At 39.8% G+C, this 13,501-nt stretch overlaps 3 protein-coding genes across 5 annotated transcripts in view; 2 read left to right on the forward strand and 1 right to left on the reverse strand.

Annotated features, from left to right (window-relative positions):
* akr7a3 (aldo-keto reductase family 7, member A3 (aflatoxin aldehyde reductase)) lies at positions 1 to 3,821 on the forward strand. The gene is made up of 7 exons (XM_088309156.1): positions 1 to 316; positions 521 to 708; positions 790 to 894; positions 1,568 to 1,664; positions 1,829 to 1,928; positions 2,829 to 2,958; positions 3,042 to 3,821. The coding sequence occupies exons 1-7, from the start codon at positions 25 to 27 to the stop codon at positions 3,201 to 3,203; spliced, it is 1,074 nt and encodes a 357-aa protein (XP_088165282.1). The 5' UTR covers positions 1 to 24; the 3' UTR covers positions 3,204 to 3,821.
* Positions 3,556 to 13,501, reverse strand: part of mrto4 (MRT4 homolog, ribosome maturation factor) — a 23,400-nt gene continuing 13,454 nt past the window's right edge. Inside the window, exons 1-9 of one of the 2 annotated variants that reach the window (XM_088309158.1) lie at positions 6,582 to 6,746; positions 6,397 to 6,501; positions 6,156 to 6,214; positions 5,974 to 6,077; positions 5,710 to 5,791; positions 5,568 to 5,635; positions 4,989 to 5,140; positions 4,828 to 4,904; positions 3,556 to 3,995 (exon numbers count right to left, since the gene is read on the reverse strand). In XM_088309158.1, coding sequence (XP_088165284.1) covers positions 3,834 to 3,995; positions 4,828 to 4,904; positions 4,989 to 5,140; positions 5,568 to 5,635; positions 5,710 to 5,791; positions 5,974 to 6,077; positions 6,156 to 6,214; positions 6,397 to 6,424 — 732 coding nt within the window. In that variant the 5' untranslated portion in view covers positions 6,425 to 6,501; positions 6,582 to 6,746 and the 3' untranslated portion in view covers positions 3,556 to 3,833. Of the gene's footprint in view, positions 3,996 to 4,827; positions 4,905 to 4,988; positions 5,141 to 5,567; positions 5,636 to 5,709; positions 5,792 to 5,973; positions 6,078 to 6,155; positions 6,215 to 6,396; positions 6,502 to 6,581; positions 6,747 to 13,501 lie in introns of those variants that run through there. The other variant, XM_088309157.1, reaches the window with a different exon arrangement.
* iffo2b (intermediate filament family orphan 2b) overlaps positions 7,995 to 13,501 on the forward strand; it is a 20,254-nt gene continuing 14,747 nt past the window's right edge. For both annotated transcript variants that reach the window (XM_088309148.1, XM_088309149.1), the window contains exon 1: positions 7,995 to 8,782. In XM_088309148.1, coding sequence (XP_088165274.1) covers positions 8,313 to 8,782 — 470 coding nt within the window. In that variant the 5' untranslated portion in view covers positions 7,995 to 8,312. The remainder of the gene's footprint in view (positions 8,783 to 13,501) is intronic.

Genomic DNA, 13,501 nt, shown 5'->3' on the forward strand with positions numbered 1-13,501 from the left:
ACGCGAACTTTGAACTTTAGTACCATGCAGTGCGTAATAACTGCGCGACTCCTTTCGCAAAGCAATTCACATTTTATAGCAAACGCGCTGTGCCGAAAACCTTCCGTAGCGTTTGTGCCAAGGCGAAACATGTCGGCGACGCGACCGGTTACCTTGCTGGGCACCATGGCCTTCGGAGGCCGGGCGGACGCCGAGCAGAGTCTGGAGATGGCCAAAACTTTCCTGGAGCGCGGACACAAACAGCTGGACACTGCATTTATGTATACAGACGGAAAAGCGGAGACCATCATGGGGGGAATGAACCTCCCTAAGACAGGTCGAGTAGATTATGTTCTACTTCGTTCAAATGTGGGCCGCTCTTCGTCTTTTGATTTAGTCTCCATATGCTGCAACCGAACGTAGAAAAGTAATTCTAATGGAGACACTGCGTATTTACTGTCATACTGCCTTGTCATTATATATATTTTTTTACAATACAAATTGGAGAATTGAAATGTTACTAAGTGATTGACAATTCCAGTCAGCATTGCCACCAAGGCAAACCCGTGGGACGGCAAGACGCTGAAACCCGAAAGTGTGCGCTCTCAACTGGACACCTCCCTGAAGCGTCTGCAGACCGACTGCGTGGATCTCTTCTACCTGCACGCCCCCGATCACCTCAATCCAATCGTGGACACCCTCCGGGCTTGCGACGAGCTCCACAAAGAGGCAAGGAAACGCATTATCTGCTCAATGAAGAATCATGACGAGTCCACCTAATCATGCTGACCTTCAAAATGTCTCCCTTAGGGGAAATTCAAAGAGTTTGGACTGTCCAACTATGCATCGTGGGAGGTTGCTGAAATCGTGTGCCTGTGCAGACAGAATAACTGGATTGTGCCCACGGTCTATCAGGTAATTTAGATGGTTCTCAAATAAGGGTACTAATACCCACCCCCTGGGGGTACTTGAAGGAACTCCAGGGGGTACGCAAGATTTTTAAATAAAACAAACACACAAAAATCAAAAATTAAAATATAAGGTCATGAAATGAATTTCATGTTCAGTAGGTTATTCAATATCATTAATTTAAAAACCCAGATCCTCCCCCCAACCTACAATGGTTCGACCCAATTTATCGAGTGCCATCTCTCTTTACATTAATTTCAGAATGGTCATTTGTATTCCCTAAAGGCACCGGACTTCCAGTTCCATTTCATTAGACACCAGATTGTGGTTGCCTGCAAATAGCAAGAATATTATTTTTATTGGAGAAAAAGTTTAAAACCTCCAAAAATTCTTTGCAAAATGTAGGGAAGAAACCGAGGATTAAAAAATTGTGATTGACTTTACAATTTTCTTTAAATTTGTCCACCAGAGGGTGCTCTTTCTCGTTCAACATTTTTTTTGTACAAGGGTGTCTCGCTACCAAATGATCGTGTTACTTCTTTTTTTTCTAAAATAATGGGTTGTATGTTAAAATATGTATGTTTGGGCATCTTTAGTACACAATTTATTTTCTTCTAAATGTATTAAAATCCTTCAATGATAAAAGGGTTCAACTAACCTACGGCCTGCTTTTCAACAGGGGATGTACAACGCCACAACCAGACAAGTCGAGTCAGAGTTGCTGCCATGTTTGAGGTACTTTGGGATGAAGTTCTACGCGTACAACCCTCTTGCAGGTACACTTATGTTTTATCTTTTTTTTTTTTCTTAAATAGATTGTCTAATCAAAATGTATTTAACTCGGTCTTGTTCTTTCACTTTTTAACCCATTAAACAAGTTTTTCTCCAAAATGACTTGGGGAAAACAAAATGGAGTCAACGTTTTGTTTCTCGTTGCTAGGTGGCCTTCTGACCGGCAAGTATCACTATGAGGACAAAGATGCATCTCAGCCAACAGGAAGATTCTTTGGTAACAACTGGTCTGCAACGTACAGGGACAGGTGAATTGAAAGTAGTTTGGGCTTTTAGTCGTCCCTAACATTAACGTGATCCATTAATTCATTACCGTATTTCCTCAAAAATAGTGGCCGCCGCCATATTAGACTACTTGGTGGGCTTTACAAATGCGACATCTGCACTGTAGGAATTGCAAAGCAAAATGTTGGGTGTGGAGTTTAGTCAGGATTTAGAGCAGTGTCCAGGAAAAATCAAATACATGCGTCTAAATTGTGATTTTTGAAATTTTAATATTAATTTTGAACAAGTACTGTTAACATTTGGCTATGTGCCTTTCTTTAGACAGCAACAATACTGATGTAAATGATTCATCTTTAATTTTGTAAAAAAAAAAATCTACTCAACCACAGAGCTTCGGTTATTTAGTTAAGGTAAGACATTTTTTGGGGGTATTTTTGTTTTACCACTTGTATTGGTAGTTTTAGTACAGAATTTTTAGTAGTATTTTCTTTACTGTTTACCAATAATCACATATTAAACTTTTCACCAATTTTTTTTTTAATTTTCATATATTTTGAATAATTATATTTAATAGCAACACTTAAAATATTTTTCCTGATATTAACTAATAAGAATGTTTTCTAGTAATATTAAATAGAATTTGTAATTTTTTTTCATATGTAATAATAACATTTTTGCTCCTAGATTTTATTTTTTAAAAACTCATACAAATCCTTTGACTAATTCCCTGTAGCAACCCAAGTTGTAATTTTTTGGGGCAAAGTTTTTACTAAATGTACATTTGTGCAAATATAACACACCTAATAAATCCCCGGCTCGCCCCCGTAGCTGTGTCAATAATTTCCGGTTGGCATTTTAAGAGGGAAAACTTGTTACTAATTGGGAATAAATTGACTTTCTGTTGTCCTCGCTTTTGTGTGCAGGTACTGGAAGCAGAGTCACTTCCAAGCTATAGAAGTGGTCCAAAAAGCCTTGGAGGTGGTATACGGCCCAACGCCGCCCACTCTGTTGTCTGCCGCCATGCGCTGGATGTACCACCACTCCCTGCTCAAGGTGCCACAGACACACAAGGAGTGGATCAACACAGCCGCAAATAACGGCGGTTGCATTTTTTTTAACATCTTGCCTGTTTGAAGGGCGACCTCGGCGACGGCGTCATCATCGGCATGTCCACAGTGGAGCAGCTCAGGCAAAATCTGGCCGCCGCGGAGGAAGGTCCTCTGGATGAAAGGGTGGTGAAGGCCTTCGGGGACGCTTGGAACCTGGTCGCTCACGAGTGTCCCAGCTATTTCCGATAGGTGGCGCAGAATGACAAGTTAGAGGTGTTGGGATTTTGGGTGACATTTGAAAAATGGACCTCAAATGCATTCCAAGCTTTACAGGTGAACTCAATTTGACCTTCTGTAAATATTTGAATGTTATATTTAAGTAGTCGTCAAGAAATATCACCCAAAAGCCCAACATCCCACACTTTTTTGATGAAGTGTTTTTTTTTTGGTGCTAAATATAGAATGGCCATCAGAGGACTTAAGAAAGGTTTCCATTTCTACTCTAATCAAACCTAATTTGTATTTGCACACGATCTCCTCCCTTCCCACTTTGTAAAATTGTAGTTTTATATGTTAAGATGAATTGTACAGCACACACAGATTTTAGTTTTCTAAAATGGATGACATTTCATTTTCATATTTAATCTAATTTTCATTGTCAATTACTTGCACAGTTGCCACATGTAATACAAAACAGTTCTCATACTATTTTGAGCAATAGTTCAGTCCAGAGCTAAAAAGTTAAGTTGGAGGATGCGAGTATGTTTTTTGGGATTGGGGGGGGGATACGTTCCAGATGGTTTCAAAATCCTGATGTGACATTTAAAAAATTAAAAACAAGATGAAAAAACAAACAAAAAAATCCTGCACAGTCTTCTTTTACTCTCCATCCTCCTCTTCTTCCTCCTCCTCTTTGTCATTCTCTTCAATGTCCTGCATGGGCTCTTCCTCGCCCTCCAAGATCTCGAATGCACCCGTTTCAGAGCTCCACATGCATTTGATCGTCACTCGGAACTCTGCCATCTCGATACCCAACAATTTCTGGCAACAAAAAAACAACACATTTTTTCCATGTTTAAAAACAAAACAGAATGTCGCTAAGAAAAACTAAAATATTTAACCAACCGTCAAGCGTAGCAGGCATTTATCGAGCTAAGGCATCTTTTAAGCCATAATATTCCAGTTTTTTTTAAACATCTCCGCAACTTTATCTCGGACCTAACTGGTGTGTTCCCTGGTCTTTAAAATATGTTAATTTTTCTAACTATGTCTCATTTGATGCTGATTTGCCCCCCCAAAAATCTTAATTAATATTCTTTTGTTTGAAGCCTGAATTATGTTAGAGGTGAAAATATACAAAGGGGCCAAATACTTTTGTAAGCCACTGTAGTTGTTTGGATAAAGGCAGACATACAAGTATTATTGTACGCTCTGTTGGAATGTGTAGCAACCATTTGTGTTCACCTTTGTTTTTTCCGCATACTGTACAAGTATTAAGATAAGTTTTATAATAATAATAATTTTGTTCGACAATAACGGTTCATACCAATTTCTAAATCTCTATTTTGTAATTTAACCTCAATTTGGAATGGCAAACATATTGAAACAAGCATTCTGCCTCTTTTCTTGAAGAATCGTTCACAACCATTATCTTATTGGAAAGTTTGCTGACATTATCAAGCTTAAGTCAGATTTTTGCTCCCCATTTTGGACACTAATTTGGAAGAGCAATGATTTGTATGTTGAAAAACTAATCTGGGTCACTTCTTATTTGAGGCACCCCTGCATTACTACATTAATGTAGAGCGGAACATTTTTTACTATAAATATTATTAACAAGAAATACATTATTTTTGTTCTCTCTTGAACTCACCAAAATGCGAGCCTGTTCAGGGGTGAGGACATCACCGGCCTTGCAGACTGAGTGGTCCTTCAATAGCGTCACCACACCTTTAAAAATGAAAACAGTATATATATTTTTTAAATGCCATCATCAATCAGGCTGTGTTAATAGTTCCGTGTTCCGATTCGTACCCTTCTTGAGCGCAGTGGGGAGGCCCAGTTGCCTCAGCTGAGGCTCCATGGAGTGAGTGAACTGCTCCAAAGGACCCTCGTCCAGAGTCACGTCCATCGAAGCCCGATTTCCTGACCGTGCATAATCCATCTCTCTGTAATGACTGAAATACCTGTAAGAGGGAAAAAATACAATCTGCATTTAATAAAGTCAACCTTGATTAGATTCTGGTGTGTGTGTGTGTGTGTGTGTGGGGTCAGACCCTCTGGAACTACAACTACTAATAGTCAAAATTATTTGAGTATGTATTTTCTCAATAGATGATGCTGATGTCCTCAATGACCAGACTCTCTCTCAAATCAATTTCCTGTTGGTTCCTAAGGATATCATCACACCCTTTTTTTTTTCTTTCCTACCTTTAGGTATCTTCAGGTGTTCTCAATGTATTATCATGAAAAGCACAAGGTGGGAGCAACTGACCTCAGACTGTTTTCTGATCATTTTCTCCATGTTTTGCAGCTTATGTCTAACGATTCAGAGCTTGGCAGTGGAAATAACAACTTATCACTAAATTAATAACCCATAGAGTGCTTACTCACTCTTGCACCTCCTCCTTGGTTTTATTAGTGAAAAGCACTCCCACTTCACCTCGAAGATGCTTGCTGACCTGCAAAGATGACATGGACGCAACTATGATAACCACAACTTAAATGTGACAATATTTCCACTGATGATTCCTACCTGACATAAGTTGTCCCGGTATTCATCAGTTTCTCCTTTCCCAATGGCAACTATCATGACTTTGTTTTTTCCAAAAAAGAATCTGTGAGGGGAAAGGGAAATAAATGTCGTCTTGACGTTGTGAAATTGTCAATAATTAATTAAAAATGGTTAAGACTCTCTAAAACATGGATAAATATATATTGAATTGAAACACTTAAAAAGTATTCATAGTTGCTCGAGTTAGTCGTTTTTCATTTTATATAGTTTTAAAACGTGGGTTACCTGCTGTGTTTCCAGGCTGTTCTGATGTCTTTCAGTTTGTTATTCCTCATGTTAGCCACAGAGAAAATGAACAAATATTTGTAGGTGTCCACACATTTCCGCAACTAGAGGGAAAACGTAAAGCTAACTTAGACACAACAGCGAACACAAAGCAGAGTATACATAATTGTGCAAACATTTACCTCATCTATTAGTTTCTGTTTGGACTCGAGTCCTTTCTTGGCTGTTTTAGTTAAAGAAACTATGGGAAAATCAAATGAATGTCATTGAATGAACCAGAAGAACATAATTTTTACACCTCGAGCTAACATTAGCACGCTACATTCCCTTATATTCACATTGAGGCGTCAGTGGCACCGCTTACAAATAAATACCGCGTAGCAAGTTCAGACATTTAACAACACACATATTGTTTTTTCTTACTTTTCTTGTCCCTCTTCGATTTAGGCATGGTTGCTTCCCTCGACTTGCACGTGAAGTGAAAGGACCCCAAATGTTTCCCTCAAGCGAAGCTTGTCCACAAGGTGCCTGATTAAAAATATAAAAAGGGAATTCTTATTTCAACTGGAATGTAGTGTTCAATATCTGTTTGTTTTGTGTTTGTTTGCCTGTTCTGGGGAATCTCATTATATATGAGTCGTAAATTCAACGTCACTTCGTAACGTACTCAGGTCATGTTCGAATGATTAAAGTTGTTAAGAACAACGCTATTTCGCTTAATTGTTATATATGATCACGTAACCGCCGCCGACTGTCTTTTTGGCCTTATCAGACATCTTGTGGATTTGCATGGACCATGGCAGGTTGAAGCCGTCATCTGCCTGAGCGAAAAGGAAATAAATCGTTTCACTAACTCATTCAAGCGCCAGGGGGAGCGCGACTACACGCGTGGACACATGCATGCATGTAGAACTCTACTGTACGTGTTTGAAATTCAAACATTTTTATTATAAAGAACCGTGAGTTCCAAAACAAAAGACAGAAATACATAATATAATATGTACTGTGATATTTTCAATTGACAGTATTTAAAAAAAACAAATTCGGGTAAAAAATAAATGCATAAAAATCAGTTTGAGCCAATTTAACAAAAAAATGTCACCCAAAAAGATCTATCGCAAAAATAATCCCTGTGATAAACATAGAAAGCTTGTTATCTATTTTAAATGATTTTTTTCGCCTTAGGTTAATAAAGAATATAAATTATAATATAAAATAATAATAATACTAATTTTATTTCAATTAAAATGTAAACATAACCAAAAATTCATACACAATGTGGAGTTTTTAATTTATTATTTGCATTCAAATAAACCAGTGCTTCTCAATTACTTGTGTGACTCCCATCCAATGGGAAAAAAATATTTTGTGCGGTGTAGTCACCGCCACGTCTGTAAATAGTTAATTCATCATTTGTCTATGAAATAGAAATACGATACGATATAAGGACACTCCTGCAGAATATGATGTCCTTTTAACGTTAAAGAAAGCAAATCAAAAATTATAGATCCACTTTTAAAAAAAAAAACAAGAACAATTCTCTCTGCTTTTCCTTCGCTCGATGTTACCTGCTCTGTGCTGTGTCCGCACCTGCTCCGTGCAAAAAAAAAAGAACAAAAAAAAAACGTTCCTACCAGGCACACTGTGGAAATGAGAGCGCTACTGCCACCTACTGTGGTGGATTTGCAAGTACACCTTATTCAAGTATGGTAAAGCAAAAACAAAAAGTTCCCTGGGGTCCAACACACATCCCCAAAATATAATTAAAATTATTTTTAAAAAAAACATGATAAAAAACATCTAAATTAATTCTTTAATTGCAGGGAGTAGGAAAGATTCCTTCAGATAAACACAACTATGTATTAAATAAACATATGTAACTAAAATAAGAGCTACAATAAAGACTATTTGAAATTCAGTTGTACTTTTTTTTTAATTGTACTTTTTAAGTGTATTTTAAATGTACTTGTCCCACGGCATCAGACAGGAAGTGACCTGAAAGTGAGCGAAGAGAAGGAGGGGGTGTGGCCTGGATGTCTGTGTGTCAATATATATATTTTTTCTAGCGGCGTGCAACATGATACTTGCACGCCGCTCAGATGAGAGGATAAACCGGCCTCTGCGGTGCTGTGGTGACCGCTTCTAGGGCACGGCACATGGCTTAAAGAAGGAGAATGTGGCCGCTAATTGTGTGACGACTAAGAACTAGAGGAGCAGGACGGGGAGTTGTCAAGCTCGTCTGCGTCAAATGTGTCGACCCTCCACTGGATGGTGATGATGATGCTGCTGCCATCGGTGCCTCTTATTTGATTTTTGTTTTGTTTTGTTTTTTTCTCGACATGAGCTCGCTGTTCTTCCCCGATGGTGCACTGGCTCCGGCCGGCCACGCGCCTCCGGCGGGCACCAGCGCCCTGCGGAACGACCTGGGCTCCAACATCCACGTCCTCAAGACGCTCAATCTGCGCTTCCGCTGCTTCCTAGCCAAGGTCCACGAACTGGAGCGTCGAAACCGGCTGCTGGAGAGTCAGCTGCAGCAAGCCCTGCAGAGGCCGCACTACCGCGGGCTGTACGGCCGCGACGTGGCCCTGCAGACGGATGGGGGGGCCGAGTCCAGGCTGCCCGGCACCATCTGGTCCTTCACTCATGTGCGCAAGCAAGGGGAGCGCCTGGAGACGCTGCGCGGGCCCGGCGTGTCGTGGACGCATCCGGACGGGGTCGGCGTGCAGATCGACACCATCACGCCGGAGTTGAGGGCGCTCTATAACGTGCTGGCTAAAGTGAAGCGGGAGAGGGACGAGTATAAGAGGAGGTGAGTGACACGCCGGTGAATGCACTGAACGGCAGCAGCTCATCATCCAAATCATGCCACATCGTGCGTTATCTGAGCAATCTATTGAGCTGTGGGAAGGGATAGCTCATGATCCAAAGCATATTTTTTGAAGTGTGTCAATGGAGAGAAACAAAGTTGAAGTTTGAAATCCTGAAAGACACATTTCTAGTGTTGTCTGTCACATGTTGAGCGGGGTGAGTAGGTTGTTTTTGTCCATCCTCATGCAAGGTGTAATTTGGCACGCTGGGGTCTTCTCTATAGATTGAATTCAATATGAGACATCTGACATTCTCCGTCACCTATTAAGAATTTCCTTTCGGTCTGACCTGCGCTCCATTTGGCACGGGCCTGCCGGGAAGCGGGCCAAAGTGGCCTTCTGTCCATGCTGTGCATGTTCGCCGCCGTGATTCAAACTGGGAGGCATTTTAACAGTCTGTGAGGTCAGCAATGACCAACACTGACTTGCCTAGTAAGACTTTGACTCACTGACACAGAATGTGAGCATAAAGGCCCCTCCTTCTTTATCCCCTCTGATGGGAAACTGAATATCCTGCCCAGACCACTCCTTGAGTTCCACGCAATTTTAACTGCTGAACATTTCTTCATGATAAAAAATGTGAGCCTGACGGTGCAAATGATGAATAGTGGTCATTCCCCTAATATCCATCCTTTTTAGACAACTAAACCTCAAGTAAATTCCTACATTATACTAAACAAACAAAGAACAGAACACCAACTAGCTATTTAATAAAAGTGTCGTATTTCCTAAAATAGTCTGTCCTTCTAATACACATGGCATCAAATTAAGAAATAGATGTCTTGCTTTATCCCTTCAGGAAAAAAGTAACTGAATTGATCTCATTTTAAAGACGTGATTGTTCACGCATGGCTAATTAAGCTTTAACTACAGAACCCAACTAGTGAAGCACATGAGCAGTTTCTCAGATGCCTAAACCGGGAACAGAAAACCAACTGATTCTTTAATGGAAGGATTGTATTTCCTTACACAGTGACCATCTTGCCTATATATGCCACTCCAAGTTAAGCTACTGTAAATTAATTACTCGCTCAAATAAATGTCTACATTTTTACGATCAGGGGGAAAAAAAGCAGCAATTAACTCTGTTGGTCTTGTTCATAAATTGACACAAAATTAAATGCAAAGCCCATTTTGAATCTGATGTAAACCAAAACAGCAGCACCAACCAAAATATGTAAAACAGTCTCGCAGCCGCCTAAAGAAAGACTTCCTCAAATAGTGTTTTCTCTTCAAGTCACATGTAGTAATAAAAATATGTGAACTCCTCCCTCAAATGGCAGAGTATGTTTTTACCATCCCATTTTCCAGGAGACAACAATGCATCTTTTCTGCTTTGTTACTTCACTGCTCGTTTCGTCCCGTTGCATAAATCTTCTTTACTGCCGTCACGTTTCAGCCTTCACCCCAGAGAGACCCCCCCCTACACACACACACACACACACACCCTCCCTCTGCTCCCAGCCCTTTGTGCTTAGCCATTCCTTCCTCCACTCGACCGCCACCCCCTCCCCTAAATCCTGTGTCATGCCGACTGCTTTGTAAGACATCCTCGGTCTCGTTGCCTCATCCCCGCCCCGGTGATTTATTAAAGCTTTGCTATATGCAACGCACACCGAGCAAAAGATGAATTGCCCACCTGGAGCGTTTCAGACTTTCGTCGCTTTTGGTCGCCTTGAAAAACGTGAAGCACACTCACGGGACACAACATTAGGTACGCATGCAGAAACTAGCCCCGGGATGGGCAACTTAAATCCTGGAGGGAGCTTACAATTTTTCATCTGTGCAACTGGAGGGGCACATAGGACCACGCTCTTCCTATGTACAAAATATTTTTTCTTTATAAATTTCAATTTTGAAAATAAATTTTTTAATGCCTGTATAAAATATGAACAAGAAGTCTAACCGAAGAACAAATAAGTAACAAAATAACGAAATACTGCATTTTTGTTCTCAAGTGCTTGCTTTTATAAAAATGGCCATTCAAGGATGGCACAAAACTGCAGAACAAGAAAACAAATTTTAGTGCAAGAGTCGCATTGTATATTATTTTTACTCTTTCAATACGTCTTCATATTTTGGATTTTTTCCTGTTTTTTTTTTTAAATCCTGAGATTTTTTTTCCCTATTTCTTCCATTTCATATTCTCATCATCTACATTGGCTGGCGTTGAAATTACACATTAAGACGAATGAACGCCTCCCCTCAAATAGTTGCCTCATTTAACCCTTTATGAAAGTCTGTAACTTTAATTGTGACAGTTCAAATATACTGTCTTTCAATAAAGATCTAAATGCTGAGTCCATTTGAATATCTAATTTTTTATTTTTTAACATGGTCATTTTATATTATGCATTTGGCTATATAAATCATAATCTTCCTGGTAAAATTAATCTGTAAACTGTATCGCTTGCATTATGCTGAGCAGCCAAGACAGGAACTGCACGTTTTGTTTTGCTGCGTCACCCTGTGTACTTGCGCGCGTGGCCTCTCACAGTAGCAGGAGAGTTGTAACCCACATGATTTTTTTCGAGGGCTGACAACAAAGCTGCTGATTTACAACCCTCATCTGCAGCGGCAATGCGCTAATGTGCGGCACTCCCACCCAAAACAATGACACAAATTAAAAGTGTCCGAGCACGGGATTTGTAACGCACGCGGCTCGGCTAACAAGGCAGATGCTGGTGGGTGACAAAAAGGAAGACGTGGAAGGAGAATGTGTGACAACGTGCACGTTCCATGTCAGTTTGTTGACATGGTTGTGAAATGTCACACTTAGCGGTCAATGAGTTGAAGTGGCAGCCGGCATATGGGTGCGTTTGAAAAAGTCTTGACACAGAGGAAGACTTTTACATGACATTCAACAGCCACAAATGGAACAACAATACGGCAAAATTCAGTTTTTTGATTTGGTTTCCAAGTTTGTCACTGTCGCACACGAGGGGAGTAGAAAAGTCAGAATTACTGTAGACAATTTTCACGGCCATGAATATAAAATAACCAAATGAAAAACAGTTCCTAAAAAAGAGTTAACAACTCCTTAACTTCACATACTTTGTAGTATAACCATCCAATTTCACTTATATATGTCTGAAAATTCTTATTCATTTCTGACCAATATATTTTTTCTCATCTATCTATGCCATTGATGTATAGTGACAGGAAAAATAGTTAAATGTTCTTCCATTAGATGGCAAACAACAATCTGTTGCCTTTCATACAAATGAGCACGCCCTGGTTTCCTACAAGCGTATCAGCATTGTGTTCAATTTAGGGCCGCCAAGATTAATTAAAAAAAAAAAAGCTTTGAGGGCAAAATATCACCCCCAAAAACTCTCCATGAATTGTTGTTCTCGAACTAAATGTGGTGTGACTATTTTTTCGTTATGTCCGGGCAAGGATCCCGTTGCTTTTAACTTAGGCAACATGGCTGTTGTCGCTAAGGACAAAAATCTGTGATTAAAAAAAAAAGAAAAATTGCAGTCGCAGTAGTGCAAGAATTCTATTGTTTTTCGCAGGACACACAATCACAGAAAGCAAACTGTCAAATGTAGATTCTCAGTTTTATACCTGCTGTACATTTTAACCAGTTGTTATTGCGCTCTACGATTTACTTATGTTTAAGTTTTTTCAAGCTACTTTGCCAAGCCTGCTGTATTAAAACAAAAAAAGGGAGATAGGAAAATCTAGCAAATAGTGGGTGGCCGGACTGTTTTCTGCCTGCATGAATTATTGAACATGGCTGATTTTAGCTGCATATGTGTGTTGATCAATAAGGGAGAATTGAGCGAAGACACTAATTTCCTGTTCATTTGAGAGGTTAAAGTTCAGCATCTGCTTTGGAAAAACACCCAGCTGACTGGTTGCACGACGCAGTGGTCTAAATTTAAAGTTGCTGCCACCCGGCCAATAATCCAGGCAGTTCTATTCAGGAAAGGGATTTTCTCTTAAGCCTTCACCCCGCATTGGAGGCTCCAACCGCCGTCCCGGCTGGGCCTGGAGCACTTCCTGCATGGTACAAAGCTGAGCTTAGACCCCGGAAAGTGTTCTTATTGTTTCTACCTTCTGTTTGTTAAAAGGTAAACAACTGCATTCAGCGACAGGAAACTATATTTTGTATGTTGGATGATACATCCGAAAAATGTAAGAACAAGTATTTCATATGTCCATCGATAGATATTTGGTTATTATATTATTATGAATTAGTCAAAAGAAAGACCTGGAGAAAAGAGGGCTGAATTTAGGTAATTCTACGTGGCACTGTAGTCAATCTGTAACCTTTAATAAGAGATCAACACAACTATGAAGAAGTCAATAAACAAACTGGTCAATATAGAAATTAAATAGCATTTATTGAAAAGCTGAATATATATTATCTCAAGCAGGAAAATAAATATGCGAATAAATCTAATTATTTAAAAATGTATTCTTCGAGCAAAGTCTTTTGTACACATAGAAACCAGAATAAAGTTGGGGTCGTCATGAGTAATTTTTTGTGATGAACTGAATTGCAATTGTCAGTCCGTCCCCCCAAACCCGTCACTGGCGGACTTGGTTAGTAACGATCAATCTGATGGACAAAATCCACTTCCGTTTATGCTAGGTCCGTCATTTTTAAAAAGAGGTCCTGTCATCCGTCGCTTGTCAGCAAAACAGACGTC

Source organism: Idiotropiscis lumnitzeri, chromosome 11 (genome assembly GCF_059441095.1).
Source record: "Idiotropiscis lumnitzeri isolate Australia: NSW breed Sydney's pygmy pipehorse chromosome 11, RoL_Ilum_1.0, whole genome shotgun sequence".
NCBI lineage: Eukaryota > Metazoa > Chordata > Actinopteri > Syngnathiformes > Syngnathidae > Idiotropiscis > Idiotropiscis lumnitzeri.

What these genes read in the sequence shown, in the direction of transcription:
- akr7a3 (XM_088309156.1), top strand. Translation starts at nt 25, where the DNA reads ATGCAGTGCGTAATAACTGCGCGACTCCTTTCGCAAAGCAATTCACAT. An exon ending in AATGAACCTCCCTAAGACAG is followed by an intron (nt 317 to 520) that starts GTCGAGTAGATT and finishes TGACAATTCCAG; the next exon opens with TCAGCATTGCCACCAAGGCA. An exon ending in TCTGCAACGTACAGGGACAG is followed by an intron (nt 1,929 to 2,828) that starts GTGAATTGAAAG and finishes TTTTGTGTGCAG; the next exon opens with GTACTGGAAGCAGAGTCACT.